The sequence below is a fragment of the Mucor velutinosus genome (assembly GCF_035048745.1).
Source record: "Mucor velutinosus strain NIH1002 chromosome Unknown tig00001563, whole genome shotgun sequence".
Taxonomy (NCBI): Eukaryota; Fungi; Mucoromycota; class Mucoromycetes; order Mucorales; family Mucoraceae; genus Mucor; species Mucor velutinosus.
In genome coordinates this window covers 2,998,154-3,010,746 of record NW_027041904.1, presented here as the reverse complement: position 1 = coordinate 3,010,746, position 12,593 = coordinate 2,998,154, and the positions used below count along the sequence as shown (strand labels likewise).

At 41.2% G+C, this 12,593-nt stretch overlaps 5 protein-coding genes across 5 annotated transcripts; 3 read left to right on the top strand and 2 right to left on the bottom strand.

Annotated features, from left to right (window-relative positions):
* Window positions 1-107: 107 nt before the first annotated feature.
* On the bottom strand, window positions 108-744 carry ATC70_009599 (uncharacterized protein; the record flags this gene model as incomplete). Its single annotated transcript, XM_064828828.1, has 2 exons — window positions 108-297; window positions 347-744. The coding sequence occupies 2 exons, from the start codon at window positions 742-744 to the stop codon at window positions 108-110; spliced, it is 588 nt and encodes a 195-aa protein (XP_064686030.1).
* A 457-nt stretch (window positions 745-1,201) lies between these two features.
* ATC70_009598 (uncharacterized protein) lies at window positions 1,202-2,666 on the bottom strand (the record flags this gene model as incomplete). The annotated part of the gene is made up of 3 exons (XM_064828827.1): window positions 1,202-2,141; window positions 2,205-2,319; window positions 2,384-2,666. 3 exons carry the CDS (start codon window positions 2,664-2,666, stop codon window positions 1,202-1,204), a joined length of 1,338 nt encoding a protein of 445 aa, XP_064686029.1.
* Window positions 2,667-7,447: 4,781 nt separating this feature from the next.
* ATC70_009597 (uncharacterized protein) lies at window positions 7,448-8,381 on the top strand (the record flags this gene model as incomplete). The annotated part of the gene is made up of 5 exons (XM_064828826.1): window positions 7,448-7,561; window positions 7,616-7,646; window positions 7,702-7,916; window positions 7,985-8,050; window positions 8,115-8,381. 5 exons carry the CDS (start codon window positions 7,448-7,450, stop codon window positions 8,379-8,381), a joined length of 693 nt encoding a protein of 230 aa, XP_064686028.1.
* Window positions 8,382-9,491: 1,110 nt separating this feature from the next.
* On the top strand, window positions 9,492-11,308 carry ATC70_009596 (uncharacterized protein; the record flags this gene model as incomplete). The annotated part of the gene is made up of 4 exons (XM_064828825.1): window positions 9,492-9,876; window positions 9,948-10,379; window positions 10,443-10,637; window positions 10,695-11,308. The coding sequence occupies 4 exons, from the start codon at window positions 9,492-9,494 to the stop codon at window positions 11,306-11,308; spliced, it is 1,626 nt and encodes a 541-aa protein (XP_064686027.1).
* Window positions 11,309-11,765: 457 nt separating this feature from the next.
* ARP8 (actin-like protein arp8) lies at window positions 11,766-12,500 on the top strand (the record flags this gene model as incomplete). Its single annotated transcript, XM_064828824.1, has 2 exons — window positions 11,766-12,077; window positions 12,138-12,500. 2 exons carry the CDS (start codon window positions 11,766-11,768, stop codon window positions 12,498-12,500), a joined length of 675 nt encoding a protein of 224 aa, XP_064686026.1.
* Window positions 12,501-12,593: the final 93 nt, after the last annotated feature.

The window sequence follows — 12,593 nt, the reverse complement described above, 5'->3', positions numbered from 1 at the left end:
AAAAACTGACACACAATAAACAAACCCCGTGCTTTATTAAACAAGAAAGGGAGGAACGAGATGGAGGAATATGTACAAATGTAATCGAGGGTATATCTACATTAAAGTCAAGAAGCCATGCGGTGCTTGGAAGGCGGAAACAGCAGAGGCGTCCGCTCTGTCTGTTCAATCAGCACAGCGAGCATGGGTGTGGAGATGTAGGGCTGCTTGTCATTGCTGGTCTCTTTGAGATCCTGATGTACTTTGAGGATCGTGTCCGTCAGCCAAAACTGAATGGCATTCATGATCAGAGGAAATCTAGCAAATCAGGTAAATAAGCAGTGCAGAGAGCAAGAAAAGCACTTACATCAACATGACAAATACCACTTGGATCTTGGGGTCGTGTTGTGTCCAACTGATGCATAACTCACCTAACCAAAATAGCCATGGTGAGCTGATGACAATCTCGTATAAACAAGCCTTGGTGAGCATCTCGGCCAGCAGAAATACCGACATTTGACGCATCCATGGCCAGAGCATGCGAGACAATGGCGGAGGTCCATAGTCTCCCGTCTCTCCAACATGGAATAGACGACATTTCTCGCAGGCGTTCATCAAGAGAGTGAACCAACACCACAGCAACAGCACGCCAAAGGTAGTGTCAATTCCCACATTGAGAAAGTACCAGACACACAGATTGGTGGTCGGCCCTGATGTTGGCTCGGATGCATAGTAGCTGATGCCTAGATTGATGAAGTGGATCATGCCAGCGCCGAAAAATTGCTTGCTGACATCGAGAGCCCTTGTTGAGGGAGGGAGGGGGGTGGTTAATACAGTGGAAACTCAATATACGGTTTCGCAGTATGGTTACCATATTTGCAGTGGCCGCTGTGGTGTTTCTTTGGCCCGTTTATGTATCAATGTTATCAGTGCTGTGAATGCGAGCAGGAACTGAATCAGAATGCCAAATCCATCCAGCAACTGGCAGCTTTTTTCATTGGATTTGAGATTGATTTGATCTGATTGATGGACACACAGGACTATCACTGTGATCAGGAACAACAAAAGTTTCATAAAAGGAGGGAGCAAAAGAGAGAAATGCTTCTTACTAACCAAACATACTAGATAACAGTTATTTAAATGGGGGATATCCCCCAATACGTCACATTGTAATAACCTCCCCCCCTATTTATTTTAATTGTTTGTGATGAACTCAAAGAAACTAAACAAATACAATATCTGAAGAGCGTTTGGACGATGCGTTGGTGGGCGGTTGCGTCGTTACTTCATCGCTTTGGCTGCTGCTGTTGCTATGCTCGAAAATGGATAATTTGGATAGTCGAAAGTCGTCATAGACGGATGATGTGGATGGGGTAGAGTCACTGTCATAGTCCTCCTCCTCCTCGTCAGATGCTTCTTCCTTTACTGCTTCCAATAGACTGTCTCTGGGCGTGGGTGTGTACTCTCGTCTGCTGGCATAAGGTCTGTTTTGATGCACAGATCCTCCAATAGCAGAATAGCAGAAATCAGCAAATATATCATCTGCCTTTCTCAATGCTTCCTTGTCCTTGACCACTTCACGCACGCAAAACCAATCATGCACACAATCCTCAATCACCGTCTGCCAGGCGACACCGTCTTGCTCTGCCTTCATGGCCAGCTGTAAGGCATCATCGCGCAACACTTCCAAATTGCCAATGTACATGAGCACTTGGGGCGACATGAATGCCTGAAAGCCTGATTTGAGCTTGGCAATACCCAGTACCTGCTGCTCTGGTTCCTGGCCCTTTTTTACAGGCTCGAAATAGTCCTTCTTGATGACCTTTGCTGTGTATTGTGTAATGTAGTCGTATTTCTGGTTATGCTTCCATGATTCAGACGTTGTTTCATCCGTGACCAAGGGAGAAATGAGAATGGTGCCTGCCGGTCTAGGCAGTTCTTGCAAAACCGCCGCCTCAGTTGAGTTGCCATCATCTTCTGTCACTATTTCAAACATGCTTGGGTCATGCGTGATGAATAACATTTCCAGAGACAATGCGGCTCCCGCGCTATCGCCAATGACAATGACCTTTTCGCTGTTGATCCCTAGTTTCTGTATGAGATGTTCGTAGGCACGCACTACATCCTCAACTGGACTTGGATATTTGTATTCAGGTGCTAATCTAAATTAATACAATGAGCATCATTTTCTGATTCCCCACCCCCCCCACTCTATAAGCACTTACTTGTAGTCGATCGCCATGATCATGGCATTGAGGTTGTATTTCTCCTTGAGTACTTGGATCCATGCGATATTGGTGTCCATGTACATGGTGCAACTACCAATACGAAATCCACCGCCTAATTTGAAATTTCTCTAGTAAGCTTATGATTTACCCCACACAATAATACACCCAGCATTTACCATGTACATAGAATAAGATGATGTCTGCTTCGTGGATCCGTTTCAACAAGGCTTGCTCGTCCAGTTTCTGGACATTTTCCCCAATCCAGCAGCCAGACCAGTCTTGATGCTGATGAGGATTGAGCTTGACTCGATGTATCCAAGGTAAATGGCATTTTCGGGCTCTGGTTATGTCGTTCAAGATCAACCTAGCTGCAGGCGCAGGCAATGAGAACACTTTTCGCAGTAATTTGATGACGGCTTTGGGCGGTAACTTGCGTAGCTTGGCACGAATACTGTTCATTGTACTTTTTTTTTTTTTTGTATGTAGGATGAGAGAAAGAGAAAGAATTTGTAATGTGTACTCGTACAATAATTTAGTGTACCAATGGTTAGGTGATACAAAATCTATATAGACTATGGCCGTGTGTAGATTTTGCTCTATATTCATGTGAAATGGTGGCTATTTTCTCATCCAATGCTGGATCTGTCATCATGTTCACAGCTTAGTGCTTGGCTAGTGTAAAAGACAAGAAAAGAGGCATGTACCTATGCAAGCTTAGATTTAGCACTACAAGGATCGCCCACAGATTTGACATGTACATATACACAAACAGGATTTCCGACATTCTCTTTCTAATTTCGCCACGTTCATCATTTACCATTACCATTACCATCATCATCATCAAACGTGCAAGAACGTGATCAGAGGGCATGTGGTGTTGAATTGATATTTTATATATAAATGTGTGTGTATGTATATATGCGGTATGTGCGTTAAGAGATAAAATAGAGAGAGAGACTTGGACGTAGCGAGCGAGCGAGAGAATACATTTGGGTATTGTAAAAAAAAATGCGTGTTATTTCTTGTTTTGTTTCGTAGAGCTGTCATGTATATGATACAATTAGTTTTTTTTGGTGTCCTTCTAAAGTATATGAAAATGCGCTTGGTGGATCATTACTATTGCGGTTGTTGTCCTATAGGTAACGTAATCTTCCAGTTCCACCATCCATCTCCTTGTCCAAATGTTGCATTTGAGTCAGGTCGAACATCAAACAGTCGGTTTTGCTGCAAATCTATCCAACATCTACCTTGACCCCAGTAGCAAGTGGATGAAAACAATGCTATTAATAATAACGTACAATAGATACTATGTTGAATTGATGTTAGAATAGGTGTTTCTTTAACGAAAATCTCGACGCTTACCATGGCTTCTGATGAAGAAAAAAGGATACCAAGAACAAAATGACAAAAATGGGCGGTGCATCGGGAAACGGTAGTAGGAGCAAAGGCACAAAATAACGCATACAATACATGTTGTTTAGGTCTCGTTTTATACAAAAAGAAGAGAGAGAGAGAGAAAAGAAAAAGAAAATGGAGATTACAAAACAAACCTGTCTATGAAAGGAATCGGTTGTTGAATGAGATGGGTCAGTCGTTTGTAGTCTATCATTCTTACATGTATGGAAATGAGTCTTTGTCATTCTGAAGCTATCGTCTGTATCAATGTCGCATAGTACTGCGCCAAGTAGATACAGAAACAGAAGAAAATAGTAGATGTACAGCGAAATTCATAGTTTTAGCTAATTTCGGGAAATTCTACTGCTTACAAAAATGATGAGCTCGTCCCGTTACTTTTGATGGATGTTCCCGCTAACCTGGCGGCAATGCCATGTTCATGACAAATGCAAGCCACCATGACAAGGCGAGGCCGAAAAGCCTTACAAAGTTTTAAAGAATGTAGATGGCAAAAATCTTCTTATTCCCATTTCCATCCAACAGGGCAAGCATGGACGCCCGGAAGGCGACACCATTTCAACAGGGCAAGAAATGCTCAAATGAACCAGGACAAGGATAGCTTTTTGAAGATCAATGGTGCGCGAAAGCATTGAGAGCTTCTTAATGATTCTGTTGAAAGAGTTGATAAGGCTGGCTTTTCACATGGGTAGAGACGCTTTCTATGGTGGATGCAGATGATGCCATCGTCACCCTACACTCTTAGAACAAGTGTTCATCTTGATCTATCGGAGTATCTCTATCTTCTTAAGATGAAAAGTCAAGCATCAAATCATACCTTCGCCAACGCCACCAACAAGAGCATTGCTATGTCTCAAGTGGAACCAAAGGAGGTGAATGTCGCATTTGCATGATAAAAAAGAGGCGTTCCATGAACAGTATGTTGTGCCTCGCTTGGAAGTACGTAGTGGCTGAAATCATTTCCATGTCATCATTCCCTATCCAGCATTCCCTATCCAGCATTGCTAATAGAATCCACTAACACTCTTATATAGGCCACTTTTCCTGGCAAAAAAAGTGAATGGCGTTCATCATGCTATGATCAGAGACTTGGCTGGTGATTTGAAGAGCAGTGTTTTGAAGAACATATCTTTTCAGTATATTTTGTACTAGTAGATCGAGATCACTAGCAATATAAATCTTACATTATCGTTACATCTTCTCTCTTAGACCACAAACTATATATTTAACCAAAATCTCTACTTTCTGAATTTGGCAATAATATTTGAAATAGGATGATCTTACAATACAACTAGTCCATCATTATATATACTGGAATCAGAGATTAAAACCTCCTCTCCCGAGAACATAACGCATCTAATTCAAGTGATTTCTTGCCTGCTATTGGGGTGTGGATTGAGTGATTCGTGGTTTCAAGGCAACATTTGGTAACATTGACCTTAAGAGGGTTTTACCATAACGAAGCAAACGTGCAAAGTCATAATGATCAAGCAGTAAATTTGGCTTCTCATTTTCATTATTAATTAATAATATGCTTACCAACAATATAACACATCAAAATTTGCGTGAATTAGCTCTACAAAATCAATATGCCTCCTATTCGATTTGGAAATTGCAAAGACTGCAGAACTGCCCTTCCAGAAGAATTCCGCCACCAAAAATGTGATTTATGCCGTGTAAATAAAAGCTATACAGCAAAAATACAACCAAATTTGACAGTTTTCAAGCCTTCATAACTTGACATGTAGACCTTTCTGAGCCACCGGAATGACGCCAAACAATTGTTCTCATCTGGCGGTTACTTTCTGACACTTTTGCTCAACTTTTTGAAGACCCAAAAAACATGGCCAAAAGTCGACCAAAAAGCATGAGGTACCCCTCATGGTTTTTATCAAAAATCAAACGATCGCATTTTTCACCTTGAAAATAAAAACTTTTACTATGGTATGTATTGAATCAAAATGTTTCTCTCGACCCAACGCAACCCCTAAAACCACTTTTATGAGGTGTTCATGTGCAAAATATGGCTATTTTCGCTAAAAACCTCATTTCAAATTTTATTAAACTTCTCAATAAGTTTATTCAAAATACCTATTACAATTAGTACCGTTGGAAGTGCCTTGAAAAGTACTTCAAGGATGTATTAGGAAGCGTAGGGTGATCATCACAACTTATATAGTCGAAGATCAAAAAACAGATTAAGGAAGTCGATAAAAGACAAAATCTGTCCAATCTTGACCAGAAATAAATAAACTGAGTTTGAATCGATTTTAGCGGATGACACTGCTGCTAGCTAGCCCAAATGTCTTTCTGATAATGACGATGATGATGACAACGATGGCTGCGATGCTAATCAAATGGGAATTAAGGAATTAAAAGGACAATTGCTTAATGTCTTAATCATCATTGTCATCATCATTGTCATTATCAGAAAGAAATTTGGGCCAGCTAGCAGCAGTGTCATTAGTTAAAATCGATTCAAACTCAGTTTATTTATTTCTGGTCAAGATTGGACAGATTTTGTCTTTTATCGACTTCCTTAATCTGTTTTTTGATCTTCGACTATATAAGTTGTGATGATCACCCTACGCTTCCTAATACATCCTTGAAGTACTTTTCAAGGCACTTCCAACGGTACTAATTGTAATAGGTATTTTGAATAAACTTATTGAGAAGTTTAATAAAATTTGAAATGAGGTTTTTAGCGAAAATAGCCATATTTTGCACATGAACACCTCATAAAAGTGGTTTTAGGGGTTGCGTTGGGTCGAGAGAAACATTTTGATTCAATACATACCATAGTAAAAGTTTTTATTTTCAAGGTGAAAAATGCGATCGTTTGATTTTTGATAAAAACCATGAGGGGTACCTCATGCTTTTTGGTCGACTTTTGGCCATGTTTTTTGGGTCTTCAAAAAGTTGAGCAAAAGTGTCAGAAAGTAACCGCCAGATGAGAACAATTGTTTGGTACTATTCTGACCACCTAAAACGGTCTTGAACGCGAAAAGACGCAGCTCAAATGCACTCAGATTTTGCTGTATCAGGGACACTAAGGACTAAAAAATGGAAATACCAGTATGCTACTTGCCCGTATATGAAGTAGTTACGTGTATATGGATGTAGAGCATCACATAAGAGTCAGATCCACAGATAATATGAAGGGTTTTCATGTGTAAGTGGAGTGTCAAAATGAAAGTAGCAGTATTTTGACAAGATACGCAAGGGCAATCGGTAGCGCGAGCTGCCGCTGCGCAAGTTGGTTCTCACCAAAGCGAAGCGAAGGTAGAGAGTCATCCGAAGCATAAACACTCGCATCAATGTACAGTTAGCTTTGTTTTATCTGACGCTCCCCTTCCAGCCTTGACGTTGCTACTTTCAACGTTTTCTAGCAGGTTTAATGATAAGGATATAGTCAATTCAAAAGATTTATTGTTTATATCTATCACAGTTTGTTGGTTTGCTTCTAATTTTACAGACCGTTTTATTGCCAGCGATTAAGAATCGAAATTCAATGATAGATCATGAACAAGACGACATGGAATGCATTACTCTTGCTGTTGATTAAAGATTGCCATGCAAACCAGTTCTATTCCATGTGTTTTCAAAGAGTATCGACCTTTCTTTTATCGTGTATACGCAATGGAATCCATAAACCAGAATGTCTAGATACTACTTCCAGGCAGTGAGATTCAACGGCTTTAATTCATCCGAGTGAGAGAGAGTAGTGCTTCTAGCCTGCATTGTTTTCCAAATTAAAACAGTTACGGTCATTGAAAGAAGTCAACAGCACTGTTTTCTCCTTTTTCAATACTTTTACACTACCCACAATGGAAGAAGAAATCATACAAAAGATATACAAGTTAACCAACGAGCTCGCATCACAGCAACAGAGCAACCAAGATCTAGCGAACACGCTGAATGGGCAGCTGGCTGATTTGAAGGTGCTGTACACAGGTCATGTAATCTGGTTTTCTCTGTTACTCATTTGTATGTAGACAAAGGCAGCATCAAAGTCAACTACTGATGGTAAATGAATAGTAAGGCGAGAGAGGGGCTGGACATGACTAACAAGTCTTTCTAGACCAGAAAGTTCTGATCCCTCATCTTATACTACCCGAGCAACGAGATCAAGTCATGGAAGACCTCAAAAATCGACTAGAAAAGGCACTATTAGACCAGCAAACGACATTACAGGCAAATCAGCAGCTGGAAAAGGAAGTAAAAGAGCTACAAGGGCTTGTGAAAGAGTACGAAACAGGATTGGAGTCGATCACAAGCAAATTTCGAACACATGCTGTAAAGTAGCCTGAATGAGATGAACCAGAAGAAGAGAGAAGGGGTACTAATCCAGCTCGCCCTGTTAGAATGCGACAACAGAGGGGCAAATCAGACTTCGAAGGGAATACGAGGCGCTATTAAACGCAGAAAAGGTAAGCGTTGTATATTCAGGAGATGTCGAGGAAGGGGTAGTGATTAACATGCCGCTATGATAAGGGAACGACAGCTGCATTATTTATTGAAAATACCATGTTACAAACACAACTTCGACAATTATCGAAATCATTACGAGATGTATACAAACACGAATCGGTAGATGTGCACGAACAGCAAATATCACAGCTAAAAAAGGAGAATCAGGGTCTCTTGGAATTATTGAAAATGAGCCAGTTGCCTGACTTGAAGGAAGCCACGACGCAGGAAAAGTCATCGCCCGTACTGCAAGTAGCAAGAGCAGGTGTCGTCGAGGAGTTCTTTGACTAAGATGATGAGATGGTGATGGCTGCGTGCACAAGTCATAATGTATACCTAATTTCTCCACACATTTCAATAAATAAGGCGGATATCAAACAGTTCATAGCGAAACCACTGTGGTGTAGTGAAGGTGTTTGTTTGGTTCAAAGGCGAATGATCTGAAATGGTAGCGATGTTGGCAGATTATTGGAGCTTCTATATTGTTTGATTATGTAACAGACGTTTTTTTTTTTTTTTTTTTTTTTCTCGGCTTGGAAAGAATATGGTCGTTCATTGTGCCAGATCCAACGTTAAATATTCAACATTGGATACATAACATTGTTGATCTACCAAATCTACTGATCGTGCGACACCTGCCTCCTCTGATTCAAAGTATCTCAAATAAAGCATTATGATGGAAAAGCTGTTTTCTCGGTTTCTACCAACTACTCGTTTAAAACTATGTGTGTAATGTAAAGCGAAGAATAATTTCCATACCCACTACCTTAGATCAGCTTCATAAATATAATAGATTATACGGTATCCATTGTCAGAGACAAGCACAGTGTGGCTTGACTCACCTTGCATGAAAAGCCATGTCAATCCGCATAAATAAATTAAGGATTTCACCATTGTTATCGCAATCTTCATGTGCAAATGATAAAATGACGTTATTCTGGTACAACCTTACATCGGAGGGGGTATTGAAAAAAAGAAAATGATTTGCATTTGTGGTACAGATCAATGCAAATGCATTTGCAGCAGTAGATGTTCTGCTACTTATCAGTTGCTTTTGGTGATGAACTCATAAACCACATAGCAGAGATCTTTTAGACGAACGGCGAACTGATATCAATGCAGAAAAGAGCTCGAAATTGAAACAAATGGCAGAAGAATAGAAAAAAATGGTGTTTGAAATGCAATGACATCATTGTGGGTATGGAGTAATAATGTTGTCGTTCGTTCTTTTTAATTCCCCAGGTTTCAATAAATAAACAGGTCTGTGAGGCTTCATTTCCTTTTTGCTTTTTCTCTCTTTTTTTTCAACAGTTTTTTTTAAAAAAAAGAACAAGCATTGTAAGTATTTTTGAGCCATCTTTCATACAAGTTGGACTAACATGAGGCTTGTGATGGCAGCCAATGGATAAAAGTGATTTTCCCAAACTCGACGAGTCAGTGGCTACTCCCAGTGTCGAGAAATCGGCATTAGGCTCATCCTGGGCTGAGGTAGCTCAACCCCACAACGACATCAATACAACCAACGCGTCTACCGCTGCTTCTGAGGAGGACACATCTCTTGAACCAAAGCAAAAGGCTACTTCTGAGGTAGATCACAGACCCAATGCGTGGGAAGCTACAAAGGATAAGGCGACATTTGCTGAAATCGCGGGTCATGAAAAGAAGCAAGAAGAGGAATTCCCTACCCCACAAGAGGCTCTCAAGACGGTGGACACTGAATCGCTGCCTGCATCTGGAGGCGTAGGCGACTTGTTGAACAGCAACTCAACCGAAACACACGTAGAAGGTAAGAGGATACCGGGTGGAAGGACAGGGCTCAAGCTTGTTCGAGTGCTCATCTAGCTCTATCATTCTTAGACACCACACAACCACCTGATCCAGATAGATCCTTTGCTGCTGTCACCTCTAACAAGGACTTCCCTACTCCTGAGCACGATAACTCTGTTCCTCAAGATGAAGAACAGCCTCCTTTATCTGATTTACCTGATGTTAAGGACATGTTGAAACAACCTTCCGTTCATGTTCCTCCAGTTCCTCCTGCTCAAAGTTTTGCCAAGATAGCCGCAAAGCCAATTCCTCCCGAGGATAGACCTTTAAGCGAGCGCGCACAACACATCATCAATAACCAACCCAAGGAAGAGCCTTTGGCCATGACTGAAGAAAACTTCCCTACTTTGGAGCAATCCAACCTGATGTCTGAGGAAAATGCTCCTGTAGAAGACAAGGCTGTATACTCTGAAATCTCAAGATTCCATCAACTCCATGAGGAAGAAGCCAAGGAAAACAAAGGTAAGCAAAATACTGTCATAGAGAGAGAGTGTAGGAATAGCTACTAATGCGGTTGGTGTATAGATCCCAACTTGAAAAAGTCTTTTGCCGACATCACCAGCTCCAATTTGGACGAAGTTCCTCCTTCTGCTGTTCCTCACGTCGATCAGCATCCCGTCTATGATGAAGAAACCCTCTACCTGGAAACTGCCAAGAGAGAAGAAAGAAAGAATCTTCAAGCTGAACATGGCAACAATGAGCAATTGATCAAGGAAGAAGGTAGGCAGTCTACACTGACAACAGTATGGACACAGACTAAATTTTATCGAACAACAGAATTGAAAGAGGTTGAACCCACCAAAGAACAAAAGGAGCAAGAAGAGAAAGACAAGCAAACCTACGAAAAGAGTAGAGAAATTGTCACTGGAGAGCATGGCCAAGATGAAGACGCACTGGCTGCCCGTCTTGGTACATTCGATAGTAGTCAAACTGGTAGAATCACCATCTTCCATACCATGTTTGCTCTTTATAGACTCGGCTATTCATGGCTCTCTATCATTCCTGGCGCTTTGTTGATGCACATTCGTCTCTCGCCACTAACGTCTCCTTGGGGATTCCCGTTCATCTACAGGTCACCTTTTGATCTCATTTTACTACCAATTTATACAGACAACTTGACCTATGCTCTCAGCTACAAGACGCCCATGCTGCATCAACCCAAGGAAGAGGTGACGAAGATGGTCAAGACCTACGGACACAAAGACGGTCTTGGCTATTGGGACGGCATCAGAGCGCTGCGTAGCTTAGAAAAAGATAGTTTAAGGTGGTGGCAGTTGGGTTTGTGGGCTGTACACAGAATTCAATGGACTTTGGCCTACACCATGCTACATGAACCTCAAACCAAGGTTGTCACTGCGCCCACACTTGTCTCTCTCGCATCTCAAGATTAAGGCGTATAACTAAACCCCATGCATGCTTTTAACCGTTCAAAAATATAATAACACTAATAAAAAGAATACATTTGTACCATATAATGACGGTGGTTGACTGGCCCTACAGCAGACTTTTTACACATGGTATGTGTCTATGATATACTTGAAACTGATGACAAGCAGGGGTGCCCATTGTTTATAGCCATGCTCGCATTCTACGGGATGCAAGAAATGATTACAGCATGGTGTAATACGATGAAATCAACATGACAACCCGATTTATCCAGAGTATCTATGACTCTAAATTTAGCCCGTAAAGAGCCGCACAGATATCAAATCAAATAGGAAACGAGGGACCAGGTAAAAAAATGGTATTTCCGTGTCAAGCCAATCACCAAATTTTTCAGCTTCACATGAAATTGCACTAAAATTGAATCTGAATGCTTTTTCCCCCTCTTTTCTCTTTCATCACTCCATGTCTGCCAACGAGAACAGCGCTATCACCACCACTCAACAAATTCAGCCTCACCAGGAAACCTTGACTGAAAAGGTAGTTGAGGGAAAGCTCGATTCTCTTGAAGGAAATGCTCGTTACCTAGCTTATGCTGGTAGATTGCGTACAGCTCTTGCCGCTTCATCTCGTTATTTAGCGTATACCTCGGATGTGGGTGAGGCCTTCAGACCCATTGTACCTCCTGCTGTTGTTACAGCTGCTTATGGTATCAGTTGGCTCTATTTGGGTTTGGATGTGAGCTATGAAGGTTATAAATCTCATCACGCTGGTCAAGTAAGTAGTATCTCCATTGTGGGTGAATCTCGCATGAGTCGCTGATAGAGTATCATATAGGAAAATGCAGTGGTTGCTACTACCATGGTCAAGAGAGGTGTGTTCCAATCATTGGCCTCCATGGCTTTCCCTATGATGACTATCCACTCCATCGTCAAGTACAGTGCCTACGGATTCAAAAATGTAAAGAATGTCAAGGTGAAAGCATGGGGTCCTACATTATTGGGTCTCGGTATTGTGCCCTTCTTGCCCTACATCTTTGATGAGCCCATTGAACACATTGTAGACAAGGTCTTCAAGCCTCTTGAAGAAAAGGTATCACGTAACGTAGTTGCTCGCCTTGGCCACAACAAGACAGGTGATGATTTGCCTACTGAACAACAAGTATTGGCCAAGGAACAAATAGACAAGAAAGGCCAATAAACCACTGTGCTTGTATATATATATATATATTTATTTATTGAATAAAGGATCGAAATCTACATTTACAACATATCAAACTAGACGTCTCCAATG